The 21801-nt window shown below is 44.5% G+C and overlaps 1 protein-coding gene and 1 pseudogene across 2 annotated transcripts in view; one reads left to right on the top strand and one right to left on the bottom strand.

The window, feature by feature from the left end:
- HS6ST2 (heparan sulfate 6-O-sulfotransferase 2) overlaps positions 1-12952 on the top strand; it is a 279322-nt gene extending 266370 nt beyond the window's left edge. For both annotated transcript variants that reach the window (XM_037016999.2, XM_037016998.2), the window contains one exon: positions 9820-12952. In XM_037016999.2, the coding sequence (XP_036872894.1) occupies positions 9820-10729 (910 nt within the window). In that variant the 3' untranslated portion in view covers positions 10730-12952. The remainder of the gene's footprint in view (positions 1-9819) is intronic.
- Positions 12953-21083: 8131 nt separating this feature from the next.
- Positions 21084-21561, bottom strand: LOC108395429 (large ribosomal subunit protein eL21-like; annotated as a pseudogene).
- Positions 21562-21801: the final 240 nt, after the last annotated feature.

Genomic DNA, 21801 nt, shown 5'->3' with positions numbered 1-21801 from the left:
TCTAACGAAAAGACAGGACAGAAACAGTACATTCTTGGGATGAGAAATGGTAAGGATGCTCATCTGGAGAGCAAGACAGTAACCATGGAAGTCCCAGTGGTGGCATTTAGACACCTCCCTGGCCGCCTCCTGTCCCGTGGGGGTGGAAGCTTGCCACTCTTCACCTCTTCGCACTCTCTGGGAGAAAGGAAGAGAACCAGTGCCTAAAATGAAAGCATTAACACCCGCTTAATGGGATTTTGTGCAAAATCCTATAGCACAGTGCCTGATCTCTGCAGACCTCTCCCTGACTACCCCAGATGCCAGCCCTCAGGGGATGACAGTTTGACAGGGTGCTGCCATGGGAGAAACCCTCAGGAAGCTGAGAAGCACCATGTGGGGAGGGAGGAGTCCTTGGCGGGGAAGTCAGGAAACCTGAGTTAGTTCATCCGTGGCAGAACCGGTCTCTGCGTGTGAAGGGCAGCTCATATCCCTTCGTGGGGCCCCAGCTACCACATCTACACACTGAAGGGGTTTTCTCTAAAAGTTCTTTCCACCTAAAAAACACACTGATTATTAATGAACCGAGACTTGCAAAATAATTTTAGAATGTGAAAAATTTCAGGGGGCAGCGTAAGCTGCTAAACTTTCCATGTGCCAGGCAATTGAGTGGACTCTGGATGAAGGCTGGTAACCACGGGTCATAAAGCTTGGAATTTCACATCTTGTTAAAGAACTCAGCTTTCTCCCTGTTTGCAAAAGTCCTTAGATTTATGTACTCTGGAGCCTATTGGGCTTTGGGTAGGAGAAAAGAAGAGCTAGTTTCTTTTAAAAAGGAGTAAATATCACCAGGATTTATTGTGTGAAGAATTCCATGTTGGGTTTGAATTTACAGACATTAGAAATCTTTTTCTTCCTTTTCAATGAAGAAGAAAGCATCATTTTCCTGCTTCATAAAAGAAAGAGAAGAATGGCATAGAAAAATATCCTTCTGTTTAACGAAAGCCCATTTGTGCTCATCGAGTGTTCCCCCTAACCTTCTGTTAACCAGAGGGAAAAATCAATTAATCAAGGTGTGAGTTAAGGTATTACTTTATATACATGAAACTGTTCCTTGGGTGGGGGGGTAGTGTGAACAACAGCGGAAGATCTCTGCAAGGGAAACAGCTTGTTTGGTGGGTGTGAGACTTCCAGTGTCTTCCATGTTGGTTTTATGTCCAGGAGAATGCTCTTCCTGGAATGACTATGTCCTGCTAAGGACTCTTGTCAACCCATTCTAAGAACCAGTGAAAAGTCTTGTTTGCCTCCTAGCCCAGTGAGCCCCCCGGGGTTGCTCCCTTACTTCTCGTGGGTTTCTCGGGAGACCCAAGCTAGTCATGAGCCCACAGCATCAACTTGAAGGGGAAAAGGAGAAGTTCACCCTCCCTGTCATGAGGTCTTCCTAGTGTCCTGAGGGCAATTGAGTGAGCTCATGGGTGGCGGTGCTTTAAGTGAGGCAGTTTGCGTGAATGTGACAGCTCACTCGGCTCACTAGATAAAGCATGACTACTGAGCCACTAGACTGTTTTGACAAATGTACCAAAAAACAAGACCCTGAAGTGGGCATCCACCCACTTCAAAGTAGTTCCCTCTCGATGTCCCACACTTCTTTTATGAGGCTGCTGCCGCTGCTCCTCACAGCGTTTGTGGAACTCCTCTTTAGGGACTGCCCGTTTATGAATCACACAAGAAATTAGTTAAAATGGCAACTTCAGGGCTTAAGGGATCCGATTCAATCAGAGGCACTCTGATTCAGTTATAGCTGTACTTTTATTTAGTCTGTGCTCACATGTTAATGTCTGATCACAAAGCCGCCCTCCTTGCTTTGACTGAGTAACGTACACGCAGTGGGTGGGTCTGTGCAGTTGGGTTAGACAACATTAACCAAGAAAGGAGACGAGGCCTTTAGCATTAATGACTTGGGGCCAAGGACAGGCCACCCCAAGGTGTGCCACTTAGCTTGGAGATGATATCAGAGCTAAAAGCAGTCAAGGCCAGAAGACTCAGAAAAAAACTCTTACCTTCCCCCTAATTGCCAAAAAGAATTTAGGTAGATTAATGGCTCTAGGGAGGAAGGTATCACCATAGATAATAACTACAGTATAATATGAACTGGGGGTGGTAGACAGGGAAGAATTTGGCAAAATCTTGTTTGTTAAAATTCCTTTCTATGTCTCATTGTTTCTGTGTGGCCATGCATACATTTGTTTATTAAACATTTACTCTTTCATCTTTGTGTGAATTGCTTTCCTTCCCTTTGAGGTCCCAGACCCCTACAACCTACTTGCTTCAGGATAATATGTATACCTCATTTGCCCTGACTGTTTTTAGAATCTCATGTCTACATGGATTCCCTGTAGGTACAGAATTATATTTTATTTTCTCTTGTTAATCTGTGTCACATCAATTTGATTCTTAGAGAAGCTAAAAGAATGTTGAAAGATAGAGGAAAATTTTTCCTCCCTAACAGACAATGTCACATGTAACTCCCACTGTTTGTAGAGTTTACTTAGGATCATCAACAATTTTTATGTTCCTACCACTCAACATCACTCCAAGAACAAGATGTGCAAAGGCTGTACTTGAAAAAAAATTCAAAACTAGGCTACAAGTATAATAAAATGTTCACCTGTATTGATTTGCACTAATAATTTGTTTCCTTTTGTAAATTAACTTTTTATTGATCATTCCTGTGACCTTAACTTGTACAGTTGTGCTGCCCATCTTCCATGAAAAAAAAGGCTTTATATTTATTTTCCCTATGAGTTGTGCAGGAAATACCTTATTGTGGCCTTTCGTGAACCAGTGGCCTTAAAGGGAAGGAAAGGTTTACAGTATGATTGTCATAACTGCACAGGCCAACATCCCTGGGCTTTCCCTGGACAGAAATGAGCTTCCTTTGGCTTGTCTAAGGAGTGTAGGGAGGACCTCGGGCTTGCTCTTGGGGGCTCACTTGACTTGTGTACACTCTGGGCACCCCCTGGGATCCTGAGAAGGTTTGGATCTCGGAAGCCACATGCCTAGGACATGTTCTCAAACTGGAGTGCACACATGCATCAGAATTTCCTGCAGGGCTTGTTAGAACACAGATGGCCAGGCCCTAGCCTGAGTTTCTGCAGTGTGTAGACCCAAGAATGTACATTTCTAACAAGTTCCTAAGTGATGCTGATGCTATACTGGTTCTGGAGCCACAGCTGAGAAACACTAGTTTATTCATAGAAGCAGCAGTCCTGGGTTTGTGTCCCAGGGAGAATACAGGTTTTGGAGTCAGAGAGAAACAGGTTCAATTTTGAACACCTCCCCCCCACCACTTGTGGTGTGACACTGGGTCAAATCATATCCATCTTACCCTCAGTTTCTTCACCTCAAAATGGGAATAATAATATCTGATTCATGGCATTGGTGGGAGTTAATGCGTAAGTGCCAGGCACAAAGTACCTCCAGCAGTTATGCATTAGGTGTTAAGGACGTGCCCTCTCAGCAGCCAAATGTTTCCCCTTCATGGGGGTCAGTGAGCTCTTTCTGGCCTGGTTTATTGTGCCATCTTAGGTAATTAACAGATGCAAAACCAGGATCTACTAAAAATATAAGCCTTAAGCCCAGGAATATTCCTTCCTGTTAGACTGATTCCCAAGGGCTACTGGCAACTTGTGAATATGGGCAAATCCTTGCCTCTCTTCGGGCCTTGATCTCCCAAGCTCTAAAGTGAAGGGGTTGACCTAGATGATTTGCCATCTCAAAGGTTTCTTCTTGTTCTGACAAGTGTCTGATTTTGTGGCTTAGAATTCTGGTTCTTATTTCAGGATAATCTGTTAAATAAAAATGAAAAAAAACTGTCATTCTTGATTTTATCCACTTACTTTTAATATCCTTAAACTTCCCACCCTTCTTCAACACTGGGCTACTGCACAGAGAGTCAGGGACAACTGTTCAGTATACCTAGATTTCCTTCATAGCTAGATCTCCTTAAGATGGTCCATCATGGTATAAAATGGTGTGTCTGTTATTTAATACTGACATCTAGTGGCTTTTCCTTATCAAAGAAAAATATGTGCATTTTCCTATTAGCTCATCCTAAACTCTGCTGCTTCTGCTGCTGACATTCATTCAGCGATCTTTTATTAATCACTTATTTTATGTCAACCATTGTGCCAGGCCCAGAAAAGCTTATGTTGATAAATGATACACAGTCCCTGTCTTTCCAGAGCTCACAGTCCAATGGGGGAAGCAGGCAGATCACTAGACAGTCACAGCGCATTGGGATAAATGATACAACAGGAGAGAAAATAGCAGCATAGTTCAAACAGAGGAATCCTAGGGCAGTTAATTCTGGCCAGGAAAGTCAAGTAAAGTTTCAGAGAGGAGGTGATCTTTCAGTTGGGTTTTGAAGGTGCTTTCTGGGTAACCTATAAAGGATGGTTAGAAGCCATTCAAAAGCATGAGCACTTCACATACAAAAGAAAGGACCCTGTAGGTGCATTGCCTGGGACCAATTTGGAAAATGAAGATTACTTTTGTACACCTGGAGCATGGCATATAGGGCAGGGTTTCTCAACCTTGGCACTACTGACATTTGGGACCGGGTAATTCTTTCCATTCTAGGAGGCCTCACCACTTCCCTAAACTCCATCTACTAGATGCCAGTAGCACCTGCCCCAAGTTGTGACTACAAGAATGTCTCCACATATTGCTAAATGTCCTATAGTTGGGGGAAAAAAGGGGAAGATACAAAATCACTCATGGCTGAGAAAGACATGTAGAGGGAGCTTGATAGAAACAAGTCTGGAAAGAAAGGAAGGTGGTTGCCATGTCCTATAAGGCTGCATCTAGCTTGTAGAAGAACTTGGAGTTCACGTAATAGCTGTGAGGGGTTAAGAAGTCTTAACTAGGGAATGACAAGTCAGATGAGTGCAGGATGGTGTTGTGAAAGGGGTGTGAGACCGGCGGTGGGGAGGTGGGCCAGGATGCTGCTAGTGATCCACGATGGCAGCAATGAGGGCCTGACCCCAGGCGGTGGTGGAAAGGATGGACTTGAGAGCTATTTGACAGCTAGAATCAGCAGGCCTTGGGGAAAGTTCAGATGGTGGTAGTGAGCGAGATAGAGGATTCAAGGATGGCCCCCAGGTTTCTTGCTTGAACAGCTCTTTCATTGCTTGCTATTGCTGTTTCCACAATTGCTTATCAATGACAGGAAAAAGTTGGCCTTGACTTGTAGAGGGGGGCAAACCTTTCACTGTGTTCTGCCTGTAAAGGCATCACGGGCTTGTAGAAGTAAAGGCCAATGGTCATTAAATTCACCCAAGTAACTGATGGGGAGTCATGACTCCAATTTAAAGATGTGGTGCTTGGTAATCTTCATTAAGTGACACATTTGGTCACAAGATATTTCCTCCCAGTTACTACTAATGGAAAAGGTTGAGTGTGATTTTTCCTGTGGCTGAGCCATGTTACATGGTTCACTCATCAAAAATTAAACCAGTTCATTCAGCAGCACCCTTTGGGTTTATGTCAACCTGAAGGGAGGTTTCTAACACCTACCACAGACCTACTCTCACCTGCATCTTGTTCTGTTTTGGTCAATGCCTAAATGCAGGCATTGCCAAGAGGAATAAGAACATATGGTGAAGACACTGGAGGGTATAATCACAATCCACATGCATTTTGACAGGCTTAGACTTTCTCTAAGAAGAAAAAATTAAACAGGACCACAAATAAATTGCATCAGTCCAGGACAAAGTAGATTGGGTTTCGAAATGGCATCTGTGTAAAAGAATGAAAGAACTGTGTGTCAGTGGTGTAGACTGTCTGCCAAAAAGGCCAATGTGAGATGAAGCCACATTAAGAGAAATGGTGTCAAGAATGAGGGAGATGATAGACTGTCCCTACCTGTCACTTGTCAGATCACACCTGGAGGGCATGTTCCAGTAGAGTGGGATATATTCAGGAGCAAACAAGAGGACACTGAGGGCACTTGAAGCAATGCAGAGAAAAGTTGAAAATCATATTTAATATAAAGAAGAGAAACCTCATGGTACTGAAATGCTGTCTTCATATCTCTGAAGCCACACGTGTGGAATCAGAAACCAGTCCTGATGTAGTCTGTCATGGTCTGAAACTACCACTTTGCACTGACAATTCCACACCTTTATGTGAGGCCCAGATCACTCTCTAAGTGCTAGGTCTGTGCCCTGAACTCCTTTTGGACATCCCACAGGCACCTCGAACTTTCAGCTCGAGACATTGGAGGCATCCTTGGCCCCTCCTCCTTCCTCTGCCCTACATTTGTCATCAAATCTTGTTATTGCTACCTCCTAAATATTTCTCTAGTCTGCCCCCTTCTTTTCTGCAGTAACCTCAACTATTTCCCTCATTCCATCTCCACATGCCACACACAGTAATCCTTCTAAAACATAGATTTCGTCATTTCATTCCCCTGCCTAAAACCCTTCAAAGGCCTTCCAGTTGTCTACTGAAGTCTAAACTCATTTAATATGGCATCTGAGGCCCTTCACAATGAGGTCTGTGGCTACCTCTTCACCCCACTTCCTGCCACTGCCCTTTAATTCCCAGTAAGCTGTTTGCAGGGTACTTCCCCCACACACAACAGGCTGGTGCATGCCTCTGTGCCTGTACTCATGATCTTTCTACCTCATGCTGCATGAGTCTCCTTGCCTCATCTAATTCTTACTTGTTTTTCAAAATAAAGCTAAGAAACTAACTCTTTCCCATATTGCTAGGCTAGGCTAAGAATCCCTGCAAGGTGCTTTCATTGCACCTTCTCCTTGCTCCAGTCATTAGCTGCACATCGTTGTTCTCCTCAGTTCCCGTGGCCTATCCCTATTGGCACCCCCAGCGTCTCCCATGTTTCTGTGCCCATCTGCCTCCCTGGGCATGTTCCCGTCAGCTTGGGCTTTCATATCCTCAGGTGCCTTGGGTGGGAGGCTCTTTCGCTGACATTTCCCTAGCAAGTCTCCACCCAGAAGAATGAGCATCCTGGATCCTTTGCTCCCCAAAACCTCCCAGGTGTTATCTGCTGTCCCACCTCAGCACGCTGTGCAATCCCGGAGACAGTCCACCAGACAGTCCTAGAGACCTGCCCTTCCTCAGAACTTCTTTATCACCCATGGGATCAGTTTTTCAAGCACCATCAAGTGTTTCCAGTTCAGGCAGTCTGGGACCTCAGGCCTATGTTCCCTGCGAGAAGAGGGCTGTGGACAGTCACTGAATCTCCAGAGCCATCGTCATGTGCGCAGAGGGTAGCTGGTATTACTAGGGCAGTGTGTGTGCACATGCACGTGCGTGCGTGTGTGCATAGGAGTAGGCTCTTATCTTTTCACAGTCGCCATGACAATCCCGAGACAGTGTAAAGATGGAGGCTGTCCACATCTTGTGACACCAGACCTCCAGGTGGAAGGAGTCACACGTCCATAACATGAGAAACTCTCTGAGTGTCTGGTTTTGCCTTTCTGTGGTGCCCCTGTCTCTCTCCAGTGGGGATGTCGGTCCTCACACTGACCCTGCCTGGTGGTGGGAATCTATCTGCTCTGAAAGACAAGGAAGAGTGGTAAGGAAAGAGCGCTTCAGACCTGCACAGCGGTGCAGTCTAGAATTGACCAGGAGATGTCACTGTAGGCTTAAACCACTAAAACACATCAGGGCAGCAGGACTGGCAGCTAAGCATGAAGGTGACTCTGTTACAGGAGTTTAAAATACCCAACAGCCCCCATTATAATGCATGCCTGGAAAAGCTAGTTGAAAGATTAATCCAAATGTGTCACTGGACTTCATAAATTTCTTTCTTCTCCAAATAATCAGATTAATTGCCACTCAGTTGTTGCCCCAGGCCTAGCATAAAGGCTAGATAATATATACTAGGTGAATGAATGAGCGAATACCCAAAGTAGGAGTGGAAGGAGGGAGCCCATGGGAATAGTAGTCACCTTTGTTGGCAAAGGCCGTTGAAAAACACAGGCTGCTACTCATTAGCGGTGGGTCTTCACATAGATGAATTTCCGTGGCACCAGCAAACTCGTGTCGTAGGAGAAGCAGTCAGGTAGGCAAAGGTGGCTCTGGCGCCTTCATCCTCACTCTCAGATGCTTGTTCTGTGACCCAGGCTAGTTTATTCCAGAAAAATACATAAGGCATTTTTTTAAAACCTTTCTGTGATTTTTGCAGGGCACTTAGAAGATTATTCAGAGTTTTATATGATGAAGCATGGCCTTCCCAGCTCCCAATTTTCTCTCTCCTCTTCCCTGGAATAGTTCATAAACGATTAAAGGTGTTCCTGAAATTCTGCTTTGTGTCAAGTGTAAAGGTCAAGGTACACAGCCAGAATGAATGGGATGAGAGTTCTAGAAGAATAGCACAGAGCCCCCGTCCTGGAAAACATAGCTACCGTAGAATTACGAACAAGTAATTATCATTCAGAATGAAAGTGTCTTAACAAAGGCTAAGTGTGGAAGTGCCTTGGTGACACAGAGGAGGAGGTGATGGCTGGGAGCAAGGGGTGGGGTAGATTTTCTTGGAGGAAAGATAGTACTGGGACTGGAACTTAAATGATGAGTAGAATTTTCCAGTCAAAGAAGAACGGTCACGTCACACCAAGCAAAGGAAACACCATGCACAGAGTGGAGGCATACAGGACAGCTCCCAGGGTGCACAGGTTGCTCAAAGCCCAAGACTTGGGAGAAACATTTCCTCAGAGGACATCCGCCAATAGACGCAGCCATTCGGGAGGTTGAGTTGGCCCCCTTTGGCTCCTAGTGCACATATACAGGACCACCAGTCCCTCTGATGGGAATGAATGAACTTCAGAGAAGCGGCAAGCCATTCCCCAAGTTTCCTTTAAGAAACGAAATGGTAATATTCAGTGTTTACCACCTTCGACACTGTGCCCTTCCAAGACCTCCGCGTTCATCCAGGTTGGTTTCTCCCCTTGAGTTTGCCTGATCACATCACAGGCCTTGACGTTTCTGGGGTGTGCTGTGTGTGTGTGCACCTGCTGTGTATGGTGGGGCGTGTGTGTGCTCGTGTCATTTAAATGTCTGCTAGTCCACTATTTGAGCAAAGAACATTACCAGTTTGCATCTTTAAAGTGAGAAAAGCCGTACAGCAAAGCCTGCAACTTGCAGACATCCAGGTGTCCTCTCAGTAGGTAAAGAAAAGGGACATTTTGGAGTGGATAGAGTTAACTTTCCTATACCGGGACTATTATCGTGGAGCCAAGGCTGAAACCAAGGTAGGAGCTTGCATATGGGCCATTGGCAGCTACCAAGTCTATTTCAGTCAGTGACTAACCACAGTGTCTATTTCTGGAGGCCCTGGGCTGCTCTGCCTAATTCTACATTCCACTCCCATAACCTAGGAGCTGTGGTGTTATGACAGTAGTCAGAATCAAAAGCTTCCTATCAGAGTCTCTTTCAATGAGGTTTTGTTTTTTAATAAGATATCCTGATTAGACTGGATACTGGGGAAGTGTTTTTGTATGTTTGGTAAGAAAGATTAGAATTTGAGCTTACTTATCAATTCCATGTCACTTCAATAAAATCACTTGCTTCCACTGAGTCTCCATTTCATGATCAGCGACTGGGGCTTTAGGGATAGGAGGTATGAAATAAAGTGGCTACCTATTTAACCAATGAGGACTACAACACAGTTCACAGGACAAATGCCACCAGATCCCCATCATTCCCCTTTTGCATTTCTTACTAGCCAGTGGACATCACATGTGCCATGCACCTCCCTGACTCCACTTACGTCACCCACATCCCTGACTACTGCTGTCTGTGCTTTGTCCACAGGAACTTCCACTACATCACCATCCTCCGAGACCCAGTGTCCCGGTACTTGAGTGAGTGGAGGCATGTCCAGAGAGGGGCGACATGGAAAGCATCCCTGCATGTCTGTGATGGAAGGCCCCCAACCTCCGAAGAGCTGCCCAACTGCTACACTGGTGATGACTGGTCTGGCTGCCCCCTGAAAGAGTTCATGGACTGTCCCTATAATCTGGCCAACAACCGCCAGGTGCGCATGCTCTCTGACCTGACCCTAGTAGGCTGCTACAATCTCTCTGTCATGCCCGAAAAGCAAAGAAACAAGGTCCTCCTGGAAAGTGCCAAATCGAATCTGAAGCACATGGCGTTCTTCGGCCTCACTGAATTTCAACGGAAGACCCAGTATCTGTTTGAGAAAACCTTCAACATGAACTTTATTTCGCCATTTACCCAATATAATACCACTAGGGCCTCTAGTGTAGAGATCAGTGAGGAAATCCAAAAGCGTATTGAGGGACTGAATTTTCTGGATATGGAATTGTACAGCTATGCAAAGGACCTCTTTTTGCAAAGGTATCAGTTTATGAGGCAGAAGGAGCATCAGGAAGCTAGGCAGAAGCGTCAGGACCAACGCAAATTTCTGAAAGGAAGGTTCCTTCAGACCCATTTCCAGAGCCAGGGCCAGGGCCAAGGCCAGAGCCAGGGCCAGGGCCAGAGCCAGAATCCGAGTCAGAATCCAAGTCAGCATCCGAGTCAGAACCCAAATATGAATGCAAATCAGAATGTGACTCAGAATCTGATTCAGAATCTGACTCAGAATTCGAGCCAGAAGGAGAACCAGGAAAGCCAGAAGCAGAGCCCAGGCCAAGAGCAGAGCGATAGCAGCGCCAGCAATGGCACCAGTGACTACATAGGCAGTGTAGAGAAATGGCGCTAGATGTCTCCCAAAGGCTTTTGCACACTTCTCCCAGAGCGCCAGTAAAAATAGAGCATCTCTTAAAAGACATGAGTGTCCAAACACATTCAGCTTCCTTAAGTTTGGAAGTCAAAAAAAGTTAAGATGTTGCCTTTACAGTTGCCTTTCAATTGAATGTTATACTGTGCGTGGGTAAAACAAATTTCAATATGTAATTAAATCATCTTTTTTTGGGTTTGTTGGAGAATTTATAAGATCCAAAAGCCAAACCAGACTCACCAGAAATTGCTGTTTAGATATTTTAAGACGTCTTTAATTTGTTATAGAGACAAAATGAAAACGTAAAATGTGGCCGTTTAACTTATGGCGAAGAAATGGACTTTCAATTATTCATGATACACTGTTAAAAACCCAATCTTGGAAGCAAACATTTTTTCCAGGGGGGTGAACATGAATATAAACACTAAAAAATCTAAAATGCACCATGAAACTTTTATTTTCTTCTGATTTTAACAAGGAATCAATTTAAACAGAATAAGAACTGATGGTAAATTTTACCGAACTGTAGAAAATAAAAATTTTCTCTCCCAAACATGGGTAATTTTATGTAAAAGTATTGGCTTTTCAAGTAGAACAGGACTCATATCTTGTTATTTAAGAGATGTTTAAAATTTTAAACTTTTTCTACCTTCTACTGTTTAAAGGTTTTAAACAGGGTGTATCTCACATTAAACAAATCGCTTTTTTTTCCCCCAAATGGAATACCAATACAAAGGTCTAATTTCCAGATGCTTTCTGGACACTGTAATTTCAACAATTTTCTAATCTTTTTGGCACTGCTTCTCAATCATTTTAAAGTTTCTCCGAGTTGTGCTCATTCCAAACTAACCCATTTATAGAATCTTTCTTCATCATCTACATGGTGTGTTGCTGAATTTATTGTGATATATAATCCTGGATTAATATCAGGATTTTCTTTCTATAGAATTGTCTTATCGATGTTTGTGTAGTGAGGTCCTTGTCAAGAAACTCTTGAACGGGATAATGTGTCTAAAAATATTGCTGAAATTATTCTTAATCGTATAAAATTGAATCTGAATGTGAATGAATTGTTATTTACTTTTTGTATATTTCTATTGTTATGTTTCCTGTTGGGCTGGCTATTGTTAGCCCACTAGTTCTTTTTCTTGTTGACGGATCGTAGACAATTTCAAGAGAAAGAAAACAGTAGAATAAGCATTAGGACAGCCAGTTATTCAGGAATTCCAGAAGCTGTACTTCCATACTTTGTGTTGACCCTCTACCAGGTTTTGTTTTAAGAGAAGAAGAGTGTTCTGCACTGAGATCAAGAATCAGGAGCATATGGGTTGAGGAAAGCGATTTAGTATCATAAGTCCGTGCATAAATATTTTAGGGTATCAATTATGAATCGAGCAGGGCAAAATGAAGTATGTAACCTATTGTGCTACCAAACGTCATGAAACTGGGAAGTTTCCACTTTATGAGTTTTGCTATTTTTGTAAGGACTCACACTAACCCCCTGGCTGTCAACCAAACAAGGCAACTGGAAGTGGCATTTTTTTCAAAAGGGACATGCTTAGAAGTGTAACCATAAAGTCACATCTTGTAAAACCTGTTCATTTGCATGCTCAAGTTTCATCTGTAATAATATGGCCACAAGCTGGACAGGAAGCTGAATATTTGGTTTTAAAAATAAATTTTCTTGACTCTGAGCTTGTGTCAACATATCTAAATTTTGTTCTGTCCAACGGTATTGCAGTCCTGGGAATTCTGAGATCTGAAAAACTGGAAGGAAATTAAAACCAAACACACCTTGAAGTCAGAGTTTTAGAGTGCAACTATTTTGTGTACATTGTGTTTTTAAGATAAAGGTTCTGTAGATATCACTGTGGTATTACAAGTTTATTTAGGTTTAATCGATCATGTTTGCTCTCACAACTGATAAGTACTGTTGGAAAGCAGGATGAAGCCCGAGCCAGTGGAAAAGCTTGTCACAAAAAAATCATGTTGTGTTACTGCTGTGGTGTGCATGGTTTGCAGAGCTGAAGTGCATTTTCTCTGTCTATACTGATTATTGTACATAGGGGATGTTATAAATATACATTTTTGTCATCATGTAAATCCCATGATTTCAACTGTAAACATCTGTCCAATGGTGTAGCTTTACAAACCATTCACTGATTTTGTGTAATTTAACAATAGATATGAAATAAAGTTTAAATGACAGGCTCTGAGTATATTCATGATTTTAAGGTTTGCAGCCACTAGACATTATGACATCCCAGAGAGAATTTCTCTTTCCTCAAGGAGTTTCCCTTTTTCCTCTCGGCCACCAGGCATGGACATGAGATGGCCCATTCTAATCTACCACACTAAAATGGCCTTAGCTTTGAGGGATTCCTTCTGGGAGTCCACACTCTTTCCTCTTTTGAGTAAAACAAAGTAGCCAAGGAAAGACGAGGGTTGCTATGTGTCTTAGTCACCTTAGACTGTTATAACAAAATACTATAAACTGGGTGGCTTCACAACAACAGAACCTTATTTCCTGCAGTTCTGGAGGCAGAAAGCATGAGATCGGAGGGCCACCCCAGCCCACTTCTGATGTGGGTCCTCTGGCCAGTTGCAGAAGGCTGTTTTTTTGCTGTGTCCTTAGACGGTTGTTTCACTGGCCTCTTCTTATAAGGGCATTAATCCCATTCCCTGAGGACTCTGCCACAGGACTAATCACCTCCCAATGGCCCCCACCTCCAAATACCATCACTTTGGGGTCAGTTTTCAACGTATAATTGTGGGAGGGACACAAATGTTCAGTCCCTTGTGCTATGCAAATGAAATGCAGGTGTGTTTTAATTTAAAAGTTATTAAAGGAGATATTTGCATGTCTAAGAGCATGCAGGAAGGAAAAATAGTGTTCTTTATTTCTTATCTATCCCCTCTGGCCACAGGATAGAGGTTAAAGGTAAGCATTAAGGTATTGACTTTGACAGTTATAAACACAATATGCTGTAATTATATTCAAAGTACATATTTTTTCAAACAAACTTGTGGTTAGGACTGCGAATGGGGATGATTCATCCTTGCCCTTTCACAAGAGAATTTAGGTATCAGTTCCATGGGACTAGAAGGAAGAAAGCTACAAACATGGGGGATTTCGCTATACTCAGTATAACATATATTATATTCCAATATACTATATATAAACTATTTAACCATAGGAGGTTTTGCCCATCAACTGCTTATTAATAACTGGGTGGCCAAAGGTCCTGATTGTAGAAGGGTCCTATGGCCCCTTAGAGGAACTGTGAACAGGAACATGGAGGCCAAGAACTTGAAATATTTAGGAAATAAAGTTGTTTCCTTTCCCTTGTCCCTTGGGGAGGTACTCCTGGAGAGTAAAGCACTCTAACTGAAGCGGGGAGAAGGCAGAAGACGGATGAATATTATGCTTCAGACACAGATCAGGGTTGGCTGCTAAGGAACTGGGCTACTGAGGTGCCCACAGGGGAGCTGTAAGGAAGAAATAACTAACTGACTCAGTTCCTCAGGATTCTCAGTAGGAGTTAGAACCAGGTAAAAGCAGGAAGCCTGACTTTGGGGGCTGGGAGGTCTGACAGAACCGTGACACTTGGAGGGATGATTTCCTTCTCCCCATGCCTGAGGCCTGGAAGAGACCAACAGGGAAGTTCAGGGTGGCAGTGGGCAACCCACAGCGTTCTTGCCTCCTCCTGCAGAGTTCCTTCTCTCATCTCCACGAGGGATTAAACTAAGCCAACCAACAACAACTGGGTGTTTGGTAAAAAGTGCAACAAGACACAGAAGCACAGTGCATTCTGCCTCCAAAAATAATCCCAGGGGACTGTGGAGTAAGGCAATTGAATCTCTCAAATGGGAAGAAGGAGGTGACCTGACAGTTTTAAATGTCCAAAGAATGAGATTGATACTGAAAAATTCTGAAGTAAGTTTATAACATATGAGTCAGACCTTCACCGATGTGCAAAGCCCTCAGAGTGTGGGAGAAAACTACCTTGAAAACAAAGCAAATCAGCTGTTTCTCGGTGCAGATGACAGTGTTCTGAGCAGCTGGAGCCAGGGGCCAAAAACTACAGACCTGAGGCCAAGCACAGCCCTCCACCTGCTTTTGTAAATAAAACTATTGGAACTGAGCCATGCCCATTTCTTTACATATTTCCTCTGGCTGCTCTCACACTGCCCAGGAAGTAGTTGCAACAGAGATCTTAAGACCTGAAAAACCTAAACTACTTATTTTCTTGCCCTTGAGATAAAAAAAGTCATCAACTCCTGTGGTAGAGAGCCAATCAAAATTTCCTAAAAAGCGAAATCTTGGCAGAGTCTGAGAGAATAGAGAGGTGTGATTCACAGAACATACTTCCCAGTAATACCACCACAAACAACATTTATGGAATACCTACTATGTGAAAGTTGCTGCACTAGACCTGAGAACAGAGAAGAGTGACCTTTCCTCTCAGGATTAGCAAAAACCAAATGCCAGGTCAGAGAGGATAATTAAAAGCTTAATTAGCTTTTCAGTGTGTGTGATCACATGCTTGTTAAAAATTAAAACAGTGTAGAAGTATGTAAAGTAAAAAAGTGAATTGACCTACACAACTCGCATTACCCCCAAATAAAATAGCTAGTGTAATTATGTGATTTCTTCCAGACGTGCATGTCTTATTCCACATCTAATCAAGTCTAATCTCTTCCTCTCTCCCTTTTTCCTTCCCTCTCTGCCTCTTGCATACAAACATAATATTGATAAAAATGAAACCATATTGTTCTCATTGTTACTCGATTTCTTTTTTCTTTTAACGCTCAACAGTGAATCATGGTTTCCTTCCAAAGCTGGAATACAGTGGATGGTTGACCCAAGCCCCCAAACTGACTACTGCTGGTGTTTAGGCTGCAAGTGTGAGCTTTGAGTCCATACAGCCTGGCTTCAGATTCCAGCCTCACCCCTTAGCAGCTCTGTGACCTTGGGGAAGTCACTAACCTCTCCATGCCTCAGTTTCCTCACCTGTAACTAGGGAAAAATAGCTCCATCTTCAGAGGGTTGTGAGAATTAGCTGAGTTCATATTTGCAAAGCACTTCGAATTCTGAGTGCCTGACACAGAATGAGCCTTCTCTGGGCTTGATAGTGTTTATCATTATCATGATTATGGCCATTAGGATGAAGGCAAGATGTCTGATGAATGTCCATGTCTTTAATAGCTAAAGACTGATTCTGAGATCAAGAACTGAAAATATTGGCAAGAAAATAGAAACAAAAAGTAATATATGTCCTATTGTGACTAATTTTAAAGACACTTTTCTAAAACTATAAAAATACATAGTACATAGTTATTGAATGTATCAATACCTATCTTCAGGTTTACTTTTGAGTTTTGAATGTAGCCAGTGACAGAAGCATTCTCAAAGAGCTAATCCGCAAAATGCCAAGTGAGTCATCAGTACTCTCTCCAGCGATGAAAATGCATTATCTAATGTCCCTGGCTGATATGGGACCTACTTTATTGCACTTAGCCAAGAATGACTCACCACCAGCCCCCTTCCTTTCCCACCCACTCTCCACCCAACATTGCCGGAGTATGGGCTTGTTTGCACCATGAGATCTGAGAGCCCCCAAAGGTCTAGCTGCCTCCCTCACAGATCTGGGTTAGCGCCTGGAATTCCCACACTCGGAACTCGGCCCTGAGAGTGTAGAGCAGCCTTCCAGAAGACCATACTAAAATGCATATATGCCTCCTAGGAGGGAGGAGGGAGAGTAAACCATTAAAAATTAGCACATACTAGTTCATCAGATTGGCAGTCACGAAGGGCCCTGAGGGAAAGAGGCCACAAGTAAATTCAGGTAGCTCTCACTTCACTTTAAAAAAAGAAAAGGAAAAAGAATAGTTTGCTTCTCTCCCATTTGAATTTTTAAATTTTGATCTTGTTGCCTTCGGGGCAGGATATGGCTCAGTGACCCTCATCAAGTCTCATTAAGTTGTATAAATTCGATTCTCATTATACCGGGTTAAATCTTGTGACTTCACTAATCTTGGTCAGATTTAATGATGCCTAACTGGGCCTAAGAAAAGTTTAACAGTTTCTGTGTTTTGAAAATGCTCTACTGGATTTCATGTGACTTAAGAATACCTGAGAGGTATTGTCAAGTCTTAAAAGAGAGTACCACAGCTTGAGAGGGCCTAACCAGCCAGTTGGAGCCAATTCTAACTGGCCTTTCCATGGATTGATTCAAACATGAGAGTGCCTTTTTCCCAGTCCTGAAAGAGGTCTTCTGTCCCCAAAACTAGCAAGAACAGGATCAGGTGCCCACCAACGTCCTTGGGCTCACATGTCAAAGACGGAATCTGATCAGAGGCGGTTTAGGCTTCGCAAAGCTGAAAATGTAGGAAGGAAGTTTAAAATAAAGAGCCTTAGCACTGACTAGTCCACATAAATAGAATTTATCAAGAATGATCTTGACATAACAGGATCAGTAGCTTCCAAAAGCTCCCCAGTGCCCAGTGCCATTGAAAGCACACTTTCCCCAAACTCTCAGACACTTGGCAGGATGGCCACTGTTTTGGTTTCCCAGCAATCCCACTCAAGGTCAGGTTTCTCTGTTGCCTACCTGGATGGTCACAATGTCTTCCTAAGTATTCTATCCTCAGCCTCTTTCTTATTTTTTGTTTCTCAGCCTCTTTCTTGACTATCACACTCATCTTCCTAAAATTACTGTGTCTTCAAACCTAATCCATGGATGTATGACCTCTGAATCCTCCCTGATGTGTTTTGTTTAAAGATGCAGATTCCCTGGGTCCCACTGCAGAGGTTCTGAATCAGAATTTCAGGTGCCAAAGCAATAGATTCTGTCTTTCTGGTGAAAGGCTAAGATGGTTTGAAGATGCTCAGGTAAGCTGGAGAGTTACCCAAATCTCAGGTCTGATCATCCTATGCCCTTCTCAAATGCACAGAGCTCTCTATAATCTGACCCCAGCTCTCTTCCCAGACTCATTGTTGAATGCCACCCGACTTAAACTTGAACCTTTGCTTGAGGCTAAAGTTCTTTACTCCTTCTCCCCAGTATGGGCCTTCCAAAATGAATTTGAATAGAAGTTTTGGAGGTATCATTGACTCTAACAGGCTGTATGTAAAATCCTGCATAGGCTGATTGCCATCTTAACAGTTTTAATGAACTTAATAAGCCTTGGGTCAAAAGCAAGTAGCAAGCAAGTAGAGCAGGTGAGAGTTCCTACCTTGAATGGGTCTGTACAGAGCAGAGGAAGCCAACCCCAGATAGACACAGTTCAAACTGGTGGAACTCTGTGAGGTGTGAAGACTAGTGGTTCATTCAGGTCACACTGGAAGATCTACTCTCTTCCCAGCTTGATTCCCATAGCTTGGGCCACTGTGCCCCACGTGACGGCTAGCCCTGCCCCAGGCATTGCAAGTAAGCCCTTCGTGAATCTGGAGGCATTTATTTGACCCACTTCAGCTTGATAACCCTCTGTCCAGTGTCTTGCCAATGGATTTCAGCCTCAGGCAAGTTCACTAGGGATTCAGTGAGACCAAAGAATGACAATGCAATGTTCTTGGGGTGTGTGGATAAAATGAAGGTTCCCATGGCCAGGTTCTCACCTGTTCCTGTTTGGCTTGCTCACTACACATGTGTGGGCAATACGTTGTTATTGACTCTATATAAAGAGCTCCGCCCAGTGCTCTGGGTGACATGGTGGCACAGCTGCAAGGCTGCAGGAGAGCAGAGCAGAGGCTGGAGTGGTGGCAGCACCGAGGACAGAGGCTCAAAGGATGGCTGTGCAGGCAGAGAGGCCCAGAGGCAGGGACTGGCTTGCTGCATGCAGACTCTCTCTGAGCAAATGGGATTCTAGTGATTGACCTGCCACTGTAGAAATAAAGTTGGGTATAACCCTTTAACCCCAAGAACATTTTGCTGTCATTTCTTTGGTCACATTGAATCCATAGTGAACTTGCCTGGGGCTGAAAACTATTGGCAAGACAATTGGCGATGTCAGCAGGGTGACCAAGGAAAAGAACAGGCTGCCCTCATGGAAGGAGTGTTTCAGCAGCTGCCCCTATGGACAGGGAGACACACGAGTGTCCCCCTGTGCACATGTGGTACTGTGAAGGGGTGGAGGACTGGGGTCCACCCCAAAAGAACGAAATTTGCTGCTGACTGAAATGGCTTCACTACGAAGTGCTGTGGAAATAGTAAAGGCCCGAGAGAAGGCAGCACATGAAGGAGCAGCATGAGAAGCAGCAGCCTGAGAGCGCAGGCTGCCAGGTGCCGAGGGGCAGGTGAAGGATGTAGTGGGGCCGTCAGCCCCAGAAATGGAGCAGCAGAGGTTTGGCGAACAGGTGGGGGTGGAGGCCCTGCCGGTGCCAGAGGCATCGGCCCTTCCTCGGTGGAGACCCCACCTGGCTGAAAGCTGGTGGGAAGCCAGGACTCAGCAGCTGGGTTCCTCCGGGAGAGGTGCAGCCCCTCCCCAGGTCGAGAAGTGCTCCCTGGTCTGCTTCTGCCCTCAGGCTCAAGCACAACGGGAGATGCCGTCTGCTTCTCGAAGGAAGAATTTAAAGGGCCCCGTGAAGATCATGAGGACCCAGATGTGGGCTGATTTGAAAAAGGCAGGAGCTGACAAATTGGATGGACCTGTGGCTACAACTGAGACTGGAGCAGTGGTTCTGGCTGCTGAGGACGAAGCAGAGGCAGAGATAAAGCAACAAGATCGGCCTGTGTCTGCAAGACTTTCTGCTGGACAGGCTGGAGAAGGTGGGTATTATAAGGCCCACCCATGGTCCTTTTGGCCTTTTGGTTAACTCCTTTGAGTAGAACTGGTTTGAATCCTCCCAGGTGACCACCTGGTGCCAATGGATCTCCTCAGGCTTGAGGGTTATTATAATTTGTTGTAATTTTTGTTATTTGTATATTATCATAGATTTACAATGTTCCAGCTTCCTTGCACAGGGACCATTGCAGAGGATTGAGGGCACATAGATTGAGAAGCAAGAATCCTGGAGGGGTGGAGGGTGGATAAAATGAAGGCTCCTGTGCCCAGGATTCTCTCCTTGCCCTGGTTGGCTAGCTCACTGCACACGTGTGGGCAATACATTGCTACTGGGTGACACGGTGGCACAGCTTCAAGAGAGCAGAGCAGAAGCTGGAGTGGTGGCAGCACCGAAGATGGCTATGGGGGAAGAGAGGCCCAGACGCCCAGAGGCAGAGACCGGCTTGCTGCATGCAGACTCACTCTGAACAGATGGGATTCTAGTGATTGACCTGCTGCTGTGGAAATAAAGTTGAGTATAAACCCTTTCACCCCAAGAACGTTCTACTGTCATTTCTTTGGTCACATTGAAACCATATTGAACTTGCCCAGGGCTGAAACCCATTGGCAAGACAGGGTGAAAGGGTTTATACCTACTTTATTCCCACGGTGGCAGGTCAATCCCTAGAATCCCATCCACTCAGAGTGAGTCTGCGTGCAGCAAGCCAGTCTCTGCCTCTGGGCCTCTCTGCCCCCGCAGCTGTCTCAGTCTCTGTCCTCGATGCTGCCACCACTCCAGTCTTGTCTCTGCTCTAGTGCAGCTGTGCCACTGTGTCGCCCCGAGCACTGGGTGGAGCTCTTTATATAGTCAATAACAGTGTATTGCCCACACGTGTGTAGTGAGCAAGGTGACTAGGGCCAGGTGAGAATCCTGGCCACAGGAACCTTACTTTATCCACATCCAGCTTCTGGTAACTTGATTTCTGTCCTGTCACCCATTCATTTGACAAATGTGCCCTGAGCCCTTTACTGTAAGTCGGGCTCAGGGAAGCAGGAAGCCGGAAGGGGAGGTCAGAGAAGGCCTTATCAAGAAAGTGATTCCCAGCTGCAACCCCTTCCCAGGGCCAAAAGCCCTGCTCTAAGCCCCCATGAATGAAACCCTGTGGTAGAGCCACCTGTCTCCAACTGTCATTAATCTCCAACTGCATGCTGCTTACAGAAGCTCTGCAGGGGAAGGCTTCCACAGCTCAACGTGAGGCAGCTTTGTTGGTCCTGAAATTTCATTGGGTGGAGATTTCTGAACTTAAGCAGCTGGAGACAGTTATGACAGGCCACTGCCCTAAGGGAAAGCCGTTCTTATTCAGCCAAGAGGCATCAGTGCCCATACCTACCAATCTCCTGGCCAGACCAGAAGCTCAGCTTAATAGTGCCTTTGAACCAGCTGTGAAAGTTCAACTCCTCCTGGTGCTGATGACAATTCTGATGATCAATATCATTTATTTATTCATTTACTTACTTATTTACTTATTTACAGTCTGAAGGGCTTTAGATTTTTTTTTTTTTACACCTGTCAAGCCATGAATTCGTAGGGAATGGGTTCCAGCAGCTCAGGCTCCTTTCCATTGGTTCTGGCCAAGTGACCATCTCTGGTGGAGCAGGCTGGTGCTTCCATTGAACCCAAGTACCTTTCTCTTTGGCTTCCTTCATTTTCTCATCATTTTCCATCACATGCTTCAGGAAGCTATATCTCAGCTCTCAGAGTGCTTAACATGCTCAATGTGTACATTAATTCTCTTTGCAAGAATCTTGCCTTTTACTTGTTTGTTTACAATGCCAACCGCCTGCTGGGGACCACTGTGGACTCTTCCAGTTGGGCCGTGGTAACATTTGTGGGGCAGTCCTTTTAGAACAGTGCCCGTTCCCTTGATGTCTACTCTGTCACCTTTCTTGCAGATTCACATGTATGTAGCCAAAGGAACAGCACGTTTTCTAAAAGGTCTAGAAAACAGAGAGAGGGTGTCCCTCCTCTTTCCCTTTGTGTTGGTCATTTTGGCCATTTATTGTAAGATGGCGGTTCTGGCCAAAAGGGGTCAAAATAATTTATTAAACACCTACTGCACACCAAGTGCTCTTCTTGGTGGTTCATGTAATAATAATAGTAATGGTAATAATAACAGTGACATTGGCAATGGCAGCAGCTATTTTCTGAAATCGTATTACATCGGAGACACTGTACTAAGTCCTTTGTATGCATAACCTCATTTAATCTTCACAACCACCCTGTGAGG

The sequence above is a fragment of the Manis javanica genome, chromosome X, assembly GCF_040802235.1.
Source record: "Manis javanica isolate MJ-LG chromosome X, MJ_LKY, whole genome shotgun sequence".
NCBI lineage: Eukaryota > Metazoa > Chordata > Mammalia > Pholidota > Manidae > Manis > Manis javanica.
Note: the sequence above shows the minus strand (reverse complement) of the source record. Positions and strands in the feature narration are given on the sequence as shown.